Source organism: Cricetulus griseus (genome assembly GCF_003668045.3).
Source record: "Cricetulus griseus strain 17A/GY chromosome 1 unlocalized genomic scaffold, alternate assembly CriGri-PICRH-1.0 chr1_1, whole genome shotgun sequence".
NCBI classification, from domain to species: domain Eukaryota; kingdom Metazoa; phylum Chordata; class Mammalia; order Rodentia; family Cricetidae; genus Cricetulus; species Cricetulus griseus.
In genome coordinates, this window is record NW_023276807.1 from 224,459,617 (window position 1) to 224,480,472 (window position 20,856).

At 48.5% G+C, this 20,856-nt stretch overlaps 1 protein-coding gene across 2 annotated transcripts; it reads right to left on the bottom strand.

The window, feature by feature from the left end:
• Window positions 1-19,874, bottom strand: Rhobtb2 (Rho related BTB domain containing 2). Of its 2 annotated transcripts, XM_027390240.2 has the most exons (10): window positions 19,358-19,874; window positions 15,181-15,382; window positions 14,249-14,352; window positions 12,803-12,988; window positions 10,870-11,888; window positions 10,481-10,599; window positions 8,424-8,574; window positions 3,361-3,449; window positions 2,625-2,730; window positions 2,285-2,502 (listed from the first exon to the last, which is right to left on the bottom strand). In XM_027390240.2, the coding sequence occupies exons 2-10, from the start codon at window positions 15,370-15,372 to the stop codon at window positions 2,285-2,287; spliced, it is 2,184 nt and encodes a 727-aa protein (XP_027246041.1). In that variant the 5' UTR covers window positions 15,373-15,382; window positions 19,358-19,874. The 2 variants fall into 2 exon arrangements, with proteins under 2 accessions (XP_027246042.1, XP_027246041.1); XM_027390241.1 differs by lacking the exon at window positions 19,358-19,874 and having other exon boundaries at window positions 1-2,502; window positions 15,181-15,372.
• Window positions 19,875-20,856: the final 982 nt, after the last annotated feature.

Here is a 20,856-nt window from a genome sequence, read left to right on the forward strand (position 1 = left end):
TTAGGTACAAAATACTCAATGTATTATGAATTCATGACCAAATTAAATATGAAACCTTATATAAAAAGGTGTGGGGTTTGTTGTTTGTTTGTGCCCCCATCCGCTAAAACAATACTGAGTGACATAAGTGACATAGTCCAGGGGAGCATGTTCTGGTGTCACTGTCCTCCCCCCCTTCTGTGGGGGCTTCTATGCCACAGGCTTGCTCCACACCGGAGTGTCTCCTACTTCTGTCTCCCTGGAGTCCAGAGCACCCATGTACCTGGTGTACACTGGCTCTGACAGCTGCTGGGGGGTGGGGTGGGTCCCTGAGGGGTGAACTGGCCTGGTTGGGGCATGGTCTTCCTTGGGCTTCCACCAACTCCACAAAGCTTCACGTTCTCCCACAGGCCCGTCCATCATCACCAGTGATGCCCAAGCTGCTTGAATGAGAGACCCAATTCCCCTTGCTCTTTAGGGTTGGACTCTACTAATTACTATAGCTCTCAGATGTACCCCTAACTCTGTCCTCACCTTTTCCATGCTTACAGACGCCTCTTCACACTTAGAGCCATTTAGAACTCAGCTGCAGGAGGGCACGCTAGCCAGCAGAGGGCAGCACCAAACACACTTCCCCAGCCAGCAAGTCTGGAGGACTTGACCCAAGGGCAGCTGCTGCTGTCTTGGCGGTTCCAGGCTCAGATTGTTGAGTTCAGTACTATGTGAGACCTGCTACAGGCTGTTCCCTCTGACAAGGCAGGATCAGAACTCTAGATGCATTTGTTTCTGGGTTTGCTTTAATCCCAGACCCAAGCAACCTATCCATGTCTGGGGGAATCAGTCACTTCCTACTGCCTCATGGGACTTCACCTCCTAAATCTAAAATATGGTAAAAGGTGGTGAAGTATGGATCATAATTAGGAAATGGAAAGGGTCAACTGAGGCCCGGTGTTTGTCCCACACGGGGGTTTCAAGTTATTATGTTCATTCTCCAGCCACTTAGATTCCTCTCTGGATTAAAATTTTCTCCTTCCCTTTATCCTCAACCAGTACCAGGTTGGGTTGTATGGCCTGTTCTTCAGTGTGTCCTTTCCTGACATTTAACCCTTACCCAAAGCTCCCACCCCACCCACCCTGTCCCCGAAAGCACATGCTCCGGATATATCCTGTGAAGTCACCCTTGGAAGAGGAGGCTAGTCTGCATCAAGACGGAAAAAGTCCAGAGCCACTTCAGCCCGGAAGTAAGAGCCTTCCCTGCAACCTTGCAACCTATAACCATCAAGCTCCAGGCAAGAGCATCCTCAGATACAGAGGGTACAAGTCCTCCTGAAAGGCATTGGAGTGGCTGGTACTGCTAGCCCTCATATCCACATTATTACAGAGGCCTCCATTCAGCTTTATGAAAATGTATACCCTACCCTACAGGGTCTCTTTTTGGGACTTCATTCTTGGGGTGGGGCATGGGAGGGACAAAAGATAGAGTGGTTTTGGTGGTGATTTTTTTCTTTTTGAATTTGATTTTCATTTGTTGGGCTGTTTTTGCCCCACCCCATAAAAAGCAGTGTTAGCCCAGAGACAGAGGAAGAGGCCTAGAGCATCATGGGATTGCTGAGCACAGCTCCCACCCTTCCTTCTCCATTTATGACCAAATGTGAGGAGTGCGGGACACAAACCTGAACCCTGAATCAAAGCTGTCACCCACCACTAGGTCTGCATTGCCTGTAGCCCTGAAAAGATGCCAGCAGGATACAGTTTACTCCCTAGCAGCCACAACTCATAGTGTAGAAGCCTTGACGTGGGCTCTGCAGACTTCTTCCTACCCTGACTTCTCAAGCGGGGATTTGAGTAAGCCCACGGAACAATGCTCACAAAATACTTGCAACCCTCAAGTCTGTTGGTGGAAAAAAAAAAAAAAACATGACCAGCTCCTGGAGAGGAAGCTGCCTCCCTGGCCAAAGCAGAGACCAATACAGACAAGCCCACGTGCAGGGAAGCTTTCCTCCATTGACTCTATTGTCAAGTCCAGAGAGAAAATATCAAGAGCTCTGAGCTCTTTCCTGCTCCCCACCTCGGGGCAGATGGTTTCCTACCCTGCCTGAAATTGTAGGTGGACCCTGTTCTGATCTGCAGGGCCAGGCTCCTCCTGGCCCGAGCCACATTGGCTGGTGAGAACGGCTCTGCCCTTAGGGCCCTGGTTAGGTGAGTTCCCTCGTGCCCTGTTGAGTGGATAGGATGATAAAGAAGAGCAGAAGGACAAGGGCTAATGAGGACAACAGCAACAGGATCAGAAGACGGTGGCAGCATTTCAGACCACAGCCGAGGAGGAGGACGGGGACGCCGAGCCCGCTGCTGAGGAGGACGGTGATGAGGGACTGTTCCAGAACAGCCACCGCCGCTTAGGCTGCCTCCGCAGGTGTAAATAGTCCTCTTTCTCACGTTCCTTTCGCGCACGCTGATAGTGGTCCTCTTCTTTCAGGTACCAGACAGGTGGCCACCGGTGCTTCTCAAAGTACTCCTGGTTTTCTAGAGCACAATGTAAGCGGTGCTGAGTTAAGAGGTGGCCCCAGGTCAGCACTAAGCTCACCCTGCCCAGGTCCAGGTTAACTCCTGCTGCACAAGCTGCTGGGGCTGGCACAGAGACTCACCTGGGGACATGGCCTTCATGTCTCGGGGGAACTTGCGGCACACGTTGTTGTAGTTGGTGCAGATGTGGTGGAGACACCAGTCGGCCAACTGATACGCACAATGGAACTGTGGATGGTACAGAAACACATTCCCGTTGGCGCAGGGACTCTGCACAGTGGCCTATGGAGCAGCAGCACTGGGCAGTGCCTGCAGATGCTCAGCAGTCTCCCCATTACCAACCCCTCAATCGCCACCAGCATCTGTGCTGCCGATATTCATGTCCCCCGTGCCCTCCCTCTGGCATCTGCCCTTCTTAGCTCTTATCCCACTGGGTTGGTTCCCTTCTTCCATCTGCAGACAAAACAGTCTGCACTGAGAAATGGGCAACCAAGTTTAGAAAACCCGGCACCATCCACACTCAAAGACCAAATTCCTGGCACTGTGACTCCTTTGTTTGCCAATAAGGAGGCAGGCAGTTAAGTTCCGAGAGGGAGTCCTCAGTACCCCCAGCCCCATTCTGCAGTTCCCTTTGATGACCTACGGTCTCAGCCCCTCCTTCTCATTGCCAGCTCTCTTTGCGGATATCCAAAAGTTCTCTCGCTGCTTCCTGGTATATAAGATGATATAAACTCCACCCAGCTGGCAAGCCAAGGCTGTACACCATCCCAACCATCACCCCATAGAACCCTTTACTCTGCCTATGGGCAGACGGAGCCTAGGGTCAAGTTTTGCCAATCTCTTCCCCAACCCTGATACCTGTGCCAATTCCAGGAACACAAGGACATCCCCATCGATGTCCACCATCATCTGGGTTGCTTCCATCAGCCCCGTCACTGTGTACTGCTCTGTGACACACACAAACAGCCAACAGTCAGCCGGAGAAACATGGAAATGGACCCGCAGTACCACATCAGGGGTCTGCCGCAGGGAGGGTTCAAACTGATCGGGCCAAGGATAAGTCCCAACAGGTCAGAAAGTCCAAGGGAGACTTTAAGTTTGTTCTTATTGGAGGGAAACAGGCACGAGGGTAAGACCTCAGGAGGGTAGGGATAGGAAATGAGAGAGATGCTAAGCCTACTAAGAGGTCTTTTCAAACTACATATGTCCCACCATATAATCTGATATGACAGAGAGTCACAGTTCTTCCTCAGCCACTGATGAAGGGGGCCTGAAGCCTCGTGTTTGTTGATAGGAAAACAGCCTGAGAACTCTGATCTGGAACTGTGGCTTAAACCTATTTACTTATATTAATTTAAGTTTTATTAACAAATGATGCATTCTTCTTCCAGTTTACATTAAAATATTTATATGGAGGAAATAAACTCAATTGGTCCTGAATTTAATGAAAAGTATCAGAATAAGCCCATGAGGTATTTTATCCTTAAAAGATGAGTTCTTTTTTTCCAGCTCCTCTCACAGGAAAGACCCAGAAACAGGAAGTATCACAAGACCAGTGAGTATTTCCATTGTCAATTATAAGAAACCAGGGCTTTCAAGCCGGGCGGTGGTGGTGCACTCCTTTAACCCCAGCACTTGGGAGGCAGAGACAGGAGGATCTCTGTGAGTTCCAGACCAGCCTGGTCTATAAGAGCTAGTTCCAGGACAGCCTCCAAAGCAACACAGAGAAACTGTCTCGAAAAAAGGAAGAAAGAAAGAAACCAGGACTTCAAGCATATCCAGGGTTTTGGGTTTATCACCACAAAGAAACCAGGGTGTTCTGGAGAAATGCTAAGTCCAGGACTGAGACAGAAAGGTACAAAGTGGAGTTAAGACATCTTTTCACTGCATACAGCACAGAAGCCAAGGACTAGAGTAAACATGAAGAGACTGCTACTGTTAAATGTATAGTATTTGAACTTCAGTAAGAATAAATGTGTTGGTTGTGATGGTGTGTACCTACAGTGCTAGCACTCTGGAGGGTGAGGCAGGAGGATCAGGAGTTCAAAGCCAGCTTAAGCCACATAGCAACTTCAAGGCCAGCCTGGGCTTTATAAGACCCTGTCTTAAAAACAACAAACAAACAAAAGAATAAATACAATTAAATGAAACCAACCAAATTTGTTCATGATAGTGCTTTAAAAATACACACACACACACACACACACACACACACACACACACACACACTCACAAATTGGTCACTCTCAAAAGTGGGAGGAAAGAGCTGCATCTCAAAAACTTATACATCGAAGGAATGGACCAAGTATTACTATCTTTCCTACAGAAACTTGATTCCTGGGTAACCAAACAATAAGTGATGGCTGTGTATCACTTGGTAGGAGAAGGAATGGCTGAGCATCTTTTTGCAGCACCCAATTAGTTGGTAGTTCTAGGCAGTGATAATAGCTACTAAAACCACAAAAAAAGAAAACCAGGCAATCTTTGTCTCTTGATGAGACAAAGAGAAATAACCTATAAGACAGTTGGTTTTGTTTGTTTTTTTAAGCGCACCAGGATCTAGATCCTAAATTGAATGCCAGTTTACAAGAAATATGATGGGGAGAGAATTATATTAACTACACCATGAAAGTGGAATAATGGACTGGGGTTCTAGCTCAGCTGGTAGCGTACTCATCTATCCTGCATGGAGCCCTGGCTTCCATCCCAGCACCACATAAACTAGGTGGGGTGGTGCACAACGATAATCCCAGCATTCACGAGGTGGAGGATCAGAGTATGAAGCAAGTTTAGCCTTCAGAGGACCCCATCTCAAAAAAAAAAAAAAAAAAAAACAGAGAGAGAGAGAGAAGGTAATTCAGTCAGTAAAAAATCTAGATCACAGAAAACTACAAGACCCAAACAGTATAGGGCTTGTGAGACGGCTCAGGAGGTAAAGACACTTGCTGCCAAAACTGACCACTTGAGTTTGGTCCCCAAAGCACACAGAATAAAGAACCAACTCCCAAAAGTTCTCCTCAGACCACCACACATACACACAATAAATAAATGTATTTTAAAAAGACCAGAGTTGGAGTAGGCTGGCTACTTTTTGTCAGATTGACACAAACTAAAGTCAACCTGGGAATAAAGAATGTAGCAGGCTTTCTTTTGGGCCACCAACCAGCTCCCAAATCTTGACATGGAGACTTAATATTATAGGCAGGTAAGGTGAAAGAGCAACACACCTTTACATAATTAAACAAATGTAGCACACCTTTGCATAGTTAAAGAAATATTCCACAACAAGAGAATCTGGATCCAGAAATTGCCTCCATGAGATTGGCCTGGGGGCATGTCAGTGGGGGCATTTTCTCCATTACTGATTGATGTGGGGGGGCCCAGCCCACTGTGGGCATAACCAACCCTAGGCAGGTGGTCCTGGTTGTATCAGAGAGCAAGCTGAGTGAGTCATGGACAGCAAGCCAGTAAATTGCTTCTTGGTCTCCACTTCAGATCCTGCCATGGCTTCCCTTGATGATGGACTTGTAAGCTAAATAAACTTGTAAGCTAAATAAACACTTTCCTTCCCAAAGTTGGTTTTGGTAATTTTTTTAAAAAAAAATCACAGCAGCAGAAAGCAAATTATGACAATTTGTTTTTCAACAAATAACTTTAGGAAGATTCTTTTTTTTTAATGGGCAGGAACTCACTGATTAAATGAAATTCAAAAAGTAACACACAAAAATAAAATCAAGCTACGTTTAAAGGAAGCATGCTTGGATGATAAAACTATAGACTGTAAGGAAGTGAGTCTGTAAGAATTACTATAAGAAAGAGTAATGGGCGGTGTGGTTTCCTCTAGGGAAAAGAGAGTGACTGTAATGGTGTGTGCCTGTGTGTGTGTGTGTGTGTGTGTGTGTGTGTGTGTGTGTGTGTAAACTTTTGGTGTGGTCAGGGAGGTTCAAGTTCCTGACATCCAGCAAGATTAGAAAAGAATTTTGCTATATAATTCATTAAACAGAGCATACATTTCATTTATTTGATATATATATATATATATATATATATATATATAATATAATATATATATCAACAAACAAGTGTGAACAGATAGCCTCAGAAAATATAAAGCCACTCACATTTTCTGTACATTCACTAACCACCTGAAACTCAGCCTCTCCCACAGATCCTTAACAAGGCACATATTCAAGTTTTAGTGCACATTTTCTAACGTTCTCAGATCCTTTTGGGGGGGATGGGGGGAGTAATTAGATGTTACTTTCTGCAAGGCCTTCCACAGGGCAGTGCAGCTTGATATTTTAAACGGCAGCCATGGAAAAATTACCTATGTGGGCTTAATCAAGGGTGCTTCTCCGACTTGCTTCCAATTCCTAGCCTAATGAAAAGAACTCCTTTATGGGTTTAGTTTTTCCCTGAGGTAATTACTTTAGAGTTTTTTTGAAAATGAAATTACTCCATGTCAGAATTAGACATGCTGTGGCCTCTGGAAAGATCACACCCTTTTCCTTGGGCACCAAAGGGTACTACCCCCAGACTTTACCTATCATAAGTCCCTCTTACCTCTCACTTGGGTCACTAAACTCCCTTACAGGCCTGGCTCTTAATATCCTGTGCTGACCAATGAGTTCTGCCTTCCTGTGACTGACATGTCCCCTGTACTTCTTCTGTCATTACAGGACTGCTATCTCCCTAGCGTCTGCCCCTAATCTTAACTAACTGCCCAGGGCTCCAGCCGCTTTGACACTGGCCCTTGCCTGAATCCTGACTCAAGTTCTAAGGTTCTTCTCTCTGCCCTCTCCTGACCTGTCTTGACCACACGCTAACACTAGGATCAAAGTCAACAGCAACACAAACACCAACCCCAAAGTTAATAGAAGCCACCTGCCTGCCTGGATCTCCATCTTTGGATCCCCTTCCCACTGAGAGAATCCAGGGGCCTACTGCTGCATCTCCCAATCATCCATATCGTCCTTTGCCTTGAGGGGCTTCTGGGACTGGCTCATTTTAAAAGCTAAGATATGACTCAAACCCCACCAGTGTGTGTGTGTGTGTGTGCGCGCGCGCGCGTGCGTGCGTGCGTGCGTGTGATACTAGGAACTAAACCCAAGGCCTTTCACAAGAAGGGAAGTGCCACCACTGAGCCATATCCCCGTTGCTACCCCATCTCTTTGAGACAAGGTTTACTAAACTGCCCAGAACAATTAAACTTCTGCAGGTGAAACTTGAACTTAGGCTCCTTCTGACTCTGCTTCTGGTTAGCTCTGATTACAGCCTATAGTGCCAGGCCCAGCTTTCACAAGCCTTACAAGGAACTATAAGGGGTTAGTCAATGCTTGCTTTATGTTTCTGGAAGAGGTAGGAAAGGTGACATCAAGGACAAGGAAGGATAGGAAGAAGAAAAGAACAGGAAGCTGACCAGGAGAAGAAACATATGGCAGAAGCAGAAATATGTTCTATTCCTTGTGACTTCTTGACCTTGCCTGAGTGAAGGTCAAAGTGTTACCACCTGTAGAGACCATTTTGTGATGTCACGAGACCTCCAAGGTGACCCTATCACCACTGCACAACTATGTCCTCAGGAAAAATCTACACATATCAGCAGATCGAATTCTTTTTTTTTTTTAAATGAGCATTGTGTTTTGCCTCCATGTATGTCTTTGTGAGGGTGTTGGATCCCCTGGAAATGGAGTTACAGACAGTTGTGAGGTGCCATGTGGGTATTGAACCCATGATCAGTGCTCTTAACCACTGAGCCATCCCTCCAGCCCCCAGCAGACTGAATTCTAACAGCACTTTTTCCCTTGGCATTCCAGTCTGTCCCCAGTAACAGAGAGGTAACAAAAGATACATAATCACTCCCTGGGGTCTCCATGACCTTGCCCCAGGGAGGTCCAGGTATGCTACAGTTAGTTAGTTACCTGTGAGAGCGACCAAGTGCGGTAGGCAGAGTCGGTTGGCTAGGACTATGAGCTTCATATCATCCAGGTCTGGGCTGGAGGTGAACATGCCCGTGTAGAGGTACTCCAGCACAGCCCTCATGCAGCTCTTGCTTGTGTACGGAAACACCACCTAGGGTGGGAAGAAGCAAGCAGGTGGCATGATGTCTAGGGTGGCCCAGAATAACTCAGTCCTGGCAGGTGAAGACCTAACTTGGTAGGTTGGTCGCCTCCAGCCAACTAGCCTCCTGGGTTGTTCCTGAATCCTCTTAGGGAACCCCCATAACCTTGGCACCTAGCCTCGGTGACATGACAGCATTAGTGAGTGGGGCTCTGGTGTCTTCTAAAGGGACCTAGATTCTTGGCATCTTCTTGAAGCCACTCTAGCAGGAGGATGCTCGAAGGGGCCATTTGGGTCAGCTACTCCCATGAGCCCCCGGTGCCTGCAGGAAACAGCTAAAGTGGGCTACGGAATGAGCAAAGGGAACCAGCTGGCTGCTCAGTGCTGCTGCTTGGGGCCTCTGGGATCTCTTCAGAGCAGCAGGGAAACAAAAACTGCTTTCTCATCGGATGCGAGTCTCTCTGGACTTGCTGGGAATTGGGTGGCGATTTAAAATGTGTCTATGGTGCTGAGAAATGCCCAGGGCACACAGGCCCCTGGGGCTTCAAAAACTCCTGGCCCCATATCCTGTATGTTCAACTCCTGCTCCCACTTCAGAGACCAGGTCAGCTCTTCACCACTCTGCTGCTCTTTCCCTACGCACTTCCTTTCCAGAAACCTTAGGAAGCTCATATTCTAATTCACCCAACGTAATCGCTGGTTGCTCTTAGTTCAGGTTTTCAGTCAAGGATCTGGTTGGGAACTGGGCAGGGGGACAGTCAGGCAGGAGTCAAAGACCATGTCCCTGCTCTCCAATGAAATTACAACTGGCTGGGAAAACCACATGGGGATACTTTGAATTGTATACATCTGTACAAAGTAGAATCCTGTGAACTAACTGTAAGATAGAGTGATGGGCAGCTGACGGTCCAGGAGACAGAGATGATGGAAAACAATAAGGGCTGTGCCTGTACTGCTCTGCTTGTCTGAGAGAATGGAAAAGAGGGAACAGACCCAGGAGAACATTTCTAAGGACTGGTCAACAAACCTCTTCCAACTCTAGGCTGAGTTGGTTCCTGAGAGGGTGGCAAATGAGAAGATGGGCACTGACCAGAGAGAAAGGGGTCTATATTCATAAATACCTTTATACTCTGTATTTGATGCTCTGACACCTAGAGCCTGGTTGGTCGTTTCCAGACTAGCCAGCCAGTTCCTAGAGCTAGCAAAGGAGCTACCTGCAAGTGGGGCCCCTCGGCTACACTCACACCACCGTCTACCATTTCCTGCTCCAATCGCTCCAGAGCCAGGTATCAGACAACCAGGATACCCCCACCTCCACTTCCTGGCTGACTGTTCATTTTCCTTGTGTGGCCCCACAGGGTACATTCCCACTCCTTGAGATCTATATCAAACCCCTTTTCAATGCCATTATCTCCTGATGTATTGGTCTCCCCATAGCTCAGTAAAAATAAAGCCTTTCTTCGAAGACACTGCTGACTTCAGCTTGGATCACAGGCTTTTCTAGTGGTTCTGTGTGTCTCAGGAAAGCAGCAGAGTTTAATTAAGGAACCAAAGACCTGTCAATCCTGAGTTCTAGACCTACCCTCTTTTTTCTAGTTGCATAACTTTGTACAAGTTGCATAACTTCCCAGGGCATCCCTTTCCTGCATAGAACAGGATTGGCTTGCTATATGTATATCTGGGTAAATTAAATGAGATACATATGGAAGAGTTTTCCAAACTACTAAGATAGTGTTATTCCCTCTCCTGGAATACGGAAAAACTCTTGGCTATTTGAAGCATCTCATAAACTTGTTTTGAGACCATCAATGTACTTAGAACATGACCTATGCTGAGGAAAGTACCATTAATGATGCTGTCTCAAATTCAAAGATGTAAATGTTTCTCCCATCCTCTCCCTTCTCATCTCCAGCCTCACCTCCCTAGTAGAACTCTCCACAAATGGTCCCCCAAACATGGCAGCCATCCAGTCACAGCTGGAAATCAGTAGGGGTTTATGGGCGCTGATGGTCCCATCATCCAGGATGAAGGTCACATCTGTCCAGGAGGAGAAGAGGCATCATGTAAGGACACAGTGGGTATGCCGGAGAAATCAGCCCCAAGGGCAGTCACTGGGTCCTGACTACCCAACTGACTTCTGGAGCCATGCGATATGTGTAATAGGCCATAGACAATCAAGCTACTGGCTTGAGCAGGAGGACAATCGTATTTCCAGGGCACTGGGAGCTGAAGACAACTCCCAATACTAACGGGCCCCTCAGAAAGTTTCCTCGAAAGAACCCCTTATCTTCTAAGCATGCCCCATACCTGAGAAGGTGCCCTTTGCCAAGCACTCCTTCACCCGGTTGGTCCGGCGAACATGGAAGGCCTTGGTGATCTCCTGATTCATGAAGGCCTCGTTGTTGAGAATGTTGGCTACCATCATACGTAGATCAAAGACCTCTAGCAGCTCGGCAATGTGGGCGATATGCATGAGGTCCCGCTCATTTTCACCCAGCTCCCCTGTGTACAGGTACTTGAGAACAGCCCGGAAGGGCCCCGGCTGAATGGAGTTATCCATCTTCACCACCACCATCAGCCGGGATTTGAAGGTCAGAGGATCCTCTGCCATCTCTTCCTGGATACTCACAAAAGCTCGGCTCCAGGAAGAAAGCACACGCCCCCTGCCTGGCAGGTACCCTGTTCCATTACCCCTTAAGATGCCATCACTAGTTGAAGCCCGGAGGCCAGCAGGACCAGAGCCCCCAGCCTCGTCCACACTCTCACACACATCAAAGCTGGCTGCCCGAAGCAGGAAGTCCCGCCCATGGTGGTGATGGTGATGATGGTGGTGTTGCTCAGGGTGGCTCCGGTGGTCCTCTGGGCGGGGGCCCCCTGGCCCTGAGGGGCCCCCCAACTCCTCCTCACTCAGGTCCATGAGGAACAAGTCATAGAATTTGGAGGAGGAGGTGGAGAGGTAGATCTTGTGGGCAAAGATGCGCACGCGCTCCTGCAGCACCAGGATGACATCCGCACAGAGCGGGTCTTCCAGGAGGTGGGCGGGGCACTCCTCGCTGCTGGAGGGGGGGTCGGGCACCACGATGATGGGGGGTGGTGGCTTCGGGGGCAGGAAGGGTGCTTGCAGTAGAGGCCGCTGCACATTGCGCAGATGAGATTTCCAGAACTGCAGGTGACGGCGGGAGATGAGTGCAGCCCGGATGGCATTGTCAAAGACGTCCTTGATACCAAACTGGGCCACCACACTGGTCTCGTAGTAAGGGATCCCCAGCTCCTTGGCCACTTCCCGACCCTTCTCTGGAGGGAGGATCTCATTAGGCTTAATGGGCCTGGGGGCGTGCGAGAAGGGAAAACAAACTTGTGTTGGTGGTGGAGTGAGCCTGGCCATTCTGTCACAGGCTGGAGGGTCTACTCAGCATCTGCCCTTTAATTTACTCACAGATGTCCCTTGGTATCTGAAGGGGATCAGTCCCAAGATCCCCCTCAGATTTCAAATCTATGGAAAACCAAGTCCCTCATATAAAATGTCCTTATAGTTACATAACCTGTGTATATCCGTACTATTTCTTTTAAATCTCTTCTAGATTATTTATGCAATATAAGTGCTATGCTACAGTTCAGTGTTTCTCAACCTGTAGGTCACAACCCATTGGGGGGTCAAATGAGCCTTTCACAAGGATCACCTAAGACCATCAGAAAACACAGCTATTTACATTATGATTCATAACAGTAGCAAAAATTCAGTTATGAAGCAGCAACAAAAATAGCATGAGGAACTGAAATGAGGTGTCGCAACATTGGGAAGGTTGAGAACTACTGCTTTGGTTGCTATCATGCTTCATTTAGGGAATAATGACAAGGGCAAGGGGAGTCTGGACATTCCCATTCACGTTGGCTGAACCCACAGATGTGGGACCACTATATGAAGAGCCAACTATATTAGCATCACAGAAATATAAGGCCCTTTCATACAAATATTCTCACGCATGTCTTTTCCTTATGCCTTTCTTTTCAGAACATAGCACAGCATTGTTCCCAAAGTGGTACGCAATGACACCGAAGGATGAATGAATGAATGAATGAGTGAATGAATGAGCATGCTTGTTATTGACCTGATGTGAATTTGCTCCAAATGGTTGGAGAGATGTAAGGGTCAGTGGGACTCCTTTAGGGGTGAGCAGGGAGGCATAGAGATGCCCTGCCCCCATGCCTCTTCCCTCTCCCTGAGTACCTGCACCCCTACCTAGCCAAGGGTCTCCTGGCCCTGTTAACGGCTTCCAGGTCAGCATAGCGCAGGTCCAGCTGGCAGCCCACCAGAATGACAGGAGCTCGGGGGCAGAAATGCTTGATTTCTGGGTACCACATGGTCTTGACATGGTGGAGGGAATTGGGGTTGGCAATGGAGAAACACAGAACCACCACATCAGATCTGGGGGGAGAGAGAGAAAAGTTACAGGCAGGGAAAGTTGGTGGGGGTTACCTGACCCTGAAAGAGAAAAACATGTCTGCCTGGTCCTGTGCCCTCAGCTACAGCCTACCCCATCTTATGGACCTATTTTCACCATCTTCCACACAATATAAATTAATTGTGACTGTAATTTATGTAGGCATTTTAAAGCACAAAAATTCATTTGGCCTCATAGCTATCTTATGAGTTAAAAATTATCATTTGGAGTCTGAGGATATGGCTAAGAGGGTAAATGATTTCTATGCAAGCATGAGGATGTAAGTTCAGATCCTTAGTACTCATACATACACATAAAAAGTCAAGCATTGCTGTAAGCATTTGTATCTCCAGCATAGAGATAGGGGGGTAGGCATCCCTGGGCTCTCTAGCCAGCAAGACTAGCAAAAAACGGTGTGCTCTGGATTCAGTAAAAAGCTCTGTCTTGCCAGGTGTGGTGGCCTATGCCTTTAATCCCAGCACTTGGAAGGCAGAACAGGTGTATCTCTGTGAGTCCAAGGCCAGTCTGGTCTACAATGCAAGTTCCAGGATAGTCAAGGCTGTTACACAGAGAAACCCTGTCTGCGGTGGAGGGAGGCCCTGTCTTAAAAAAACTAAAATAGAAGAAGACATCCTGATGTCCTCTAGCCTCCACAGTTACATACAAGTGCAAGACTCCCTTCCTGCCAATTTGCACACACATGAACATGTGTATGCCAATATACACATCTACACACACACACACACACAAATATTATTATTTTGCCAGGCATGGTGGTATAGGCCAAATATTTGGGAGGCTGAGGCAGAACACTTCCAGTTCAAAGTTGCCTGGGCAACAGTTAGTTCAAGGCCAATCTGGGCAACCGAAGAAGACCTTGTCTCAAAATAAAGTTCTTTGCTTGTTTGTTTTGCTTTACAAAGGACTAGAGATATATGTAGCTCAGTGGTAGAGCACTTGCCTATGATGCATGAGGCTCTAGGTTCAATGGCCAGCATTGAAAGAAAAAAAAAAAAGGGAAGAAAGAAGTGTTCACCATCTCACAGTGAGAAAAGTCATTCCAGAAATGCTCAGAGCCAGGAGGTTGCAGAGCTGGAACTCAAAACGGGCCTCCAAGCCCACGATGCCTCCAGTCCCAGGGAAAACTCACCGCCATATCTCCTCCACTCTTTTCTCACAGTTTCTACTGCAGAGTTATTCAGTTCCTTAGAACGGAGTGAAAACTCTCCTGCATGACTCCTTACCTTCCATAAGCAAATCGCCGGTCTTTGTGGTGGTCGCCAAAGGTGTCCCAGAGGCGCAGGGAGACGCTGACATCATCTACCACATCTCGGGAGCGTTCGAGCACCTGAGCACGGGGAAGACAGGCCAATGGTTCATAGGGGCAGATGCCAGCTCAACCCTGATGACGAGGACAGGGCTGGCACATGTGTCTCACACAGCTTGAAGTCCACCTGAAATCTCTGGAGACTCAATAATGAGGGTAGTCTCCATAAGAGACCTCAAGAGAGCACACTAACTGTTGGAGAAGGAAATGTTATTACTTTGGGCTATGATACCCAGCCAAAGCTAGATTCCTAGCCCCCCGCTAGGAATTTGTGCTGGCTAGTTTTATGTCAACTTGATATAAGCTAGTCATCTGAAAGGAGGGAACCTCAATTGAGAAAATTCTTCTATAATATCCAGCAACAGGAGATCATTTTCTTAGTGATTGATGGGGGAGGGCCCAGCCCATTGTGGGGGTGCCAATCCTGGGCTGGTGGTCATGGGTTCTATAAGAAAGCAGGCAGAGCAAGCCAGGGGAATCAAGCCAGTAAGCAGCTCTCTTCCATGGCCTCTGCATCAGCTCCTGCCTCCAGGTTCCTTGAGTTTGTGTCCTGATTTCCTTAAGGTATGGAAGTGTAAGCTAAATAAACTCTTTCCTCCCTAATTTGCTTTTGGTCATGGTGTTTCATCACAGCAGTAGAAACCCTAACCAGGACACCACTGAAAACACAAATGGCCAAAGATTTGTCCACCTGGGGGTGGACTTCCTTCAGATCTCTCTCAAGGGGCTCCTTCTACTTCATCCACCTCTGCCCCACCCCTAGGGGGCTCTCATGAGCTGTGGAGACACCAAGCTACAGTTCAAGATACATAGCATGGACACCCAACCCAGTGGCCTTTGTGGTCTTACCTCCTGGCATACTCGATACTGGTCAATGGCCCACACTGTGGGCACATGGGTGGCAAGAAGCTGGTACTGGGTGAGGGTGGCATTGCAGGCCCGGGCACAGATGAGCCTGGTTTTGCCCACGGCGTTGTCCCCCACCACCACGCACTTGATGGTCTCTACGTTTGGCCTTTCATAATCCATGTCAGAATCCATTAATTGGGACCTGAGGGGCAGTAAAGGTGGTATCAGGACAGTTTGGCATACTATACCTGAGGACCAGGGTCAATGTAAGCAGCCCTCCTCCACTGGGTCTGTGGCCTTGTCAAGCATTAGCGCTGATGAGAAGAGAGAGTGGGCAATATTCAGGGAAGTAGCTTTGCAGGGGCTATAGGAGACAGGAGCTCATTCAGGCCGAGTAGTACAATGCCACCAGATGGATCTCTTCTCTCCCTCTGGTCCCCCACCATCCTGCAGCTGGGCTTCTGGATGAAGGCAGTCTGTGAGAGATCCCAAGGCAGAATCTGCCCTGTGCCTGGCCCCATCCCCACTCCCCCAGAGACAGGGAATCTGCCTGGTAGCTCTCTCATCCTCTTCTCTCCTCCTCTTCCCTGGGGCTGTAGCAGCAGCAGAACAAACAGCTGAGAGAAGCAGACTTGGGGCCAGGTCCCCACCCCTTCCCAGCATGCTCCAATGCAGAGTCACTTTAAAATTTAATGGACATGTCAGGGCTGGGCAGCAGCTCTCCCCTGGCCCTTTCATATGGTAAATTTCCAAAACTCAGCCTACTCACCTCCATCCTCCTACCCGATCCTCTTTTATGGGCTAGGAGAGGTTTTTCTGGCAGCCTCTCTGAGTAGGGGGCCTTCTATGTAGCTGCAGAATCCACAAGCCTCCCCTCCTTATTCTGTTTCTGTCGCGTTGCCCACCTGTCTGCTCAGCTGAAGACTTATGTTCAGATAGGGATAGAGGGAGTCCTAGCCCAGAACAATACACTCTGTGGTCCATGGGTCTTCCCATCCCCTATCTGGGCTACCTGCAGTATCCCACAACCAGCTCTCAAGAGTAAGGTCTACCTCCTTCCAACTCCTACAGAGGAAGGGGCTTAGAATGGAGTTCCACTTCTCTGGCTATCTGAGGAGAAGCTAGACAAACTGTGTGGGGAACTGGGTGCTGGAGGAAGTTGAGAGTCAAGATTAGCCTAAATTTCTGCCTCAGTTTCCTTTGGTAACAGGCAGAGAAGTAGTATGTCCATCCCAGAGAGTAACTGATCAGATGAACAGATAGAGGCACTTCCGTAGTTAAAGTGTCGTATCAGTGGTTAAAAAGCTGAGGCCCTCAGTTTGAGGAGACATTGAGGACAGTCTCTCCATTGGCATCCATCCTTCTAGAAGGGGTAAACAGGATGGGAAGGGAGGAGGGGCAGGGTAGGTGCGCTTAGGGCTATCAGTTCGCCCCTGCTCATTCCTGTGTACAGCAAGACGTCTCTGGGCTAGAACCACCTGGAGAAGCCTTCCTAGGTACAGGAAGGCTGAGCACAGAGGAGTCCTGGAGGCTGCCCCGGCACTTTACTGCTGAGCCATCAAGTCCAGAGCCAAGGCACCAGCGGCAGCAAAGGAGCTCTGTCCCTGGCAGGCTGTAACTAGATGCTAGCATGCAGGAATGCAGAACTGAAATACTCAAGTAACATGGCAACTGGGATTTGTGCAAGTGAATGCAGCTCAGCAACCTAAGCAAAAAGTGCAGCAAGGACTTTTCAATGAGACAAGGATTCAATGACTCCTCCTTGGAATTTTACAGGATCTGGACCCTTCCACTCCAAGGGGTCACCACCAAGTTCTGACCCAGTCTGTATGGCAACTACCTGCATCATTCCTTCTCCCTCCTGGTCCTGTCCACCAGGCAACTGTTATAGCTTCCTCTCCTTACTACTGAACTGGGAACATAAATTCTTCCTTGACAGTTCCTAGTCTCAAGTTAGACAGCTGAGGGAGGTGTGGGCACCAGGAAGAGACAAGTAGGTGTGGTTTCTGCTTTATGGGATGGATAACAAAAGAGAGAGAGAGAGAGAGAGAGAGAGAGAGAGAGAGAGAGAGAGACAGAGACAGAGACAGAGAGAGAGAGAATCTTACCTATGAAGACAGAAACCCAGAGGGCAACAGAACTTACTTCCAGCATGTAGGTCTGGAATCAAATGGGAGAGGGATGCACAGAGCAGAGGTCTGGGATCTTCAATCAGGGCATGCCCAAGTTCAGCTGTTTTATGACATAACACACACACACACACACACACACACACACACACACACACACTTTTTTGATTTTGCTACCAGAGTTCAGGAGGGGACAGCAAGCCAACAGGTAGGAGAGTGATAAAACACTAGCCATGGGTTTAGGAAGCAGCCTGCCTAAATTGCTATCTAGCCTGAACACTCCAGCCCATCCCTCTCTGGCTGCCCCTTCACACTTCTCTTACATATTCACCAACTGGCTCTCCCCTTTTTTGGTCATCATCATCCCCGTTGCAACAGCAAGCTTCATTGTCCTATCTAGAAAGAGGCAAACCTCCTCACTTTTTGTGGAGATCAGTCTCTACCTCCAGAAAATGGGTATGACGGTGTTGGAAAATTTTTTTTGAGTTTTGGTAAATTCATGCCAAGAAGAGCCTGGGTGAAAGGAGGTATTTGTCTTCTTATGTAATATTGTATTATATAATGCTAGATTGCATATCATGTGTAATTATATCTCTCTTTAAGATACAAGCTGGCCCAATTAAGCCAGGAGAACTTTTGTCTAATCAGGCCTATCTTATTAAACAAGGATCCTGTCATGGAGACAGCATGCCAACATTAATATAATCTCTGCTCTAGAATATTACTACTGTCTGGATTGCTGCTGATGCACGATGATACAAACCACTCAGTGAACTGCCCCACTGCCCCTCTGGCACTCTTTTCTCCAGTGACTCAAGACTCTTTGTTCACAACTGTCTCAATCCCATTCCTTCAGAGACTCCTGACCAACCTCCACCCTGCCCTGGCTATCACAACCTCCAGTTCACTCCACTCCTTGACAACCCCAAAGTCACTGGTATTTCCTCGCTCAACTCTTGTCCCCAAATCACCACTCCCCTCTTCACAAACAGCCTTCTGCACAACCGCTTTCCCAGTTCTTTGTACTCTGTCCAGGACAGATCCGAAGGTGTGCTCAGATTATCCACAAACCTCAAGGGCTCCCATTCCCACCCCCGCACTCCTACACACACTCTTTGCAGAGCTCAAAAGCCCCCCTTTCCCTCCCACAGCTGATAGGAGGCTTGTTCATCTGTGGCTGCCCTAGTCTGGTTGTCAAGGAAACGACAATCTCCCTGGGAGCCTGGCTTGTCTCCTAGCAACCAATATCCCACATCCTGCATCTTACAAAAAAAAAAAAAAACCGTGAAAGGAAGGAAAATCGGGAAAATGAAAGTAAAAATTAAGGAAGATGGATAGAAAAGAAGAATCTGGAGGAGAGGAGCAAAGGAAGGCTGGATTCGGAATTAAAGGAGCTCCCACTGGGGAAGCTGACATTGTAATATGGGCGAAGGTGGAGGGGTGGATCCTCCCCACGCAGAAAACGTAAAGCAAGGCCCAAAGGGATCTTGAATGATCAGGTTAACAAAAACAAAAGCCTAAATACAGGATAAACCTTTTCAATCCTAGGATACTCGAACATTAACAAACAAAGCTCAATATTTCCACCAGTAGTTTGCCAAAACTCAGCTGGACAGACCACAGTGGAGTTGACTTCAAAGAAACATCTCCACAACCGTCAGCAAACACCCCAATTGCACTGGCTTAAAAAAAAAAATGAAATCATGAAAAAATGTACACCTCTACCACTCCTAATCTCTTATTTTTCCACCTGACATGCTGCCCAGCACATACAATTTTTTTAAATGAAATAGAGAAGGGGGAGGGGCACGCCACGCCAATGCAAGACATATATACTTTTCCCTAAAAACACCCAAGAAAGGTTAGTTTCTCTCTCCTCTGAACCAAGGAGCCTCAGCAAGAGCCCAAGGGAAGAGTGGTGCCCGGGGGAAGGCAGGAGGGGCACAGGCAGGAGAGGGGAGGGCGCTGAAGGCTGAGCCAAGGCGAGGCGGCGCGTTTGCAGAGGCTGCTTGCAACCCGGCCATAACAGAAATCAATCATGTACTTACACCACTACATGTGACGGGGTAATTTCTAGTGTAGGGAACACATCTCTTCCTGCTAAGCACGCTCATTTTAGTGAGATGTCTGGGGTCACTCCTCGCGTGCAAGTTGGGGCGCCGCCGACGCAGCTGCTCTGTGCTGGGGATCCAGCCTCCTGGGGTCCCGGTTCGGGTGCGATCAGAAACTCTGGCACAGGAGCCCAGGCCGGACCGCGGCGCGTGAGCAGCCTCGCGCGCTGCACTGCAGCCACTGCCTCTTCCGGATCAGCATCTCCGCGCGCCCCGGGCGCCCAATGTCATGGAGGCTCGTGGAGCCGGACTGCGCGCCGCCGCTCGGACCTCCGGCCGCTGGGCCGCGCCGCCGCCCGGCTGCGCTGCGGAGGTTACGGGCGGCGCGCAGGAGAGCGAGGCGCCGGGCGAGGCCGCCGCACGCGCGCAGCCTTAAGACGCCGAGCGCCGCAGTCCCAGGGACCGCTCACGACCTCCTTTTTTCATTCACAAAAAAAGCAAAGTTGGGGGGGGGTGGGGGGAAAAGGAAAAAAAAAAAGGAAAAAAAAATCGCACCCAGGAACGGTCGCTGTGACAGGGACCGCCCACAGCGGCGCACAGTTGGTGGAGCGGGGAGCGAAGGGGATTGGACATCCTGAGGCCACGCCCTAAGCACGCCCCCAGGCCCGGGCACGCCCCGCCGCTCCTCTGAGCTCTTCCCTTTTCCCCTGGGAGCCGCGGATGGTGGCCAGCAACTGACCCGCCAGCCTCAAAAACTTGTTGGACGCTCACAACGATTTTTCCCCAGAAGGATTGGAAGAAACTGCTCCTGGTGCGCCTTGGGAATGCTAGTTAGAAGGCCACGGGAAGATTTTCTTGTTTCTCCTTGAATTCAGCCAAGCCTCCACCAGTAGCACACAATTAGGTTTCAGCACAAGCCCTCTGTCTCCTTGGGAGTTTTTCCTAGTTCTCAAGGGCCTTCCTTCCTGTATCATCCCTGCAACTCTTACTTCCGGAGCTTTTATTGAGTTTTTTTGTGTGGATACCTGTACCACTTGCAGAGGTCCCCATCCCAACCTGTTGACACAGAGAGTTCACAAGTATTTTCTTAACTTTGCAAAGAATGCCACGGAAATACTAGCCAGAGAAATCCTAAGTCTTTTCTGGGTGCTCGTCTGTAACCTACAGTAATTCAAGCCAGATGTGGTGGCTGTAATCCCTCAGAAGGGTGAAACTGGATGATTGTCATGAGTGCAACACTAGCCTCAAAGCTACAAAGCAAAACTTTGTCTCCAAACACTAAAATAAGAATGTGTTGATTCTAATGCCACCCTTTCCATTCATTAGAAGGAGGTTTCCTTGTTCAAGGCTGGTTTTGTTAGGATGGTCTGGACTGATAGAAATTACAAATTTTTTGTTTTGTTTTTTGTTTGTTTATTTTTGTTTTTCGAGACAGGGTTTCTCTGTGTAGCTTTGAAGCCTATCCTGGCACTTGCTTTGTAGACCAGGCTGGCCTC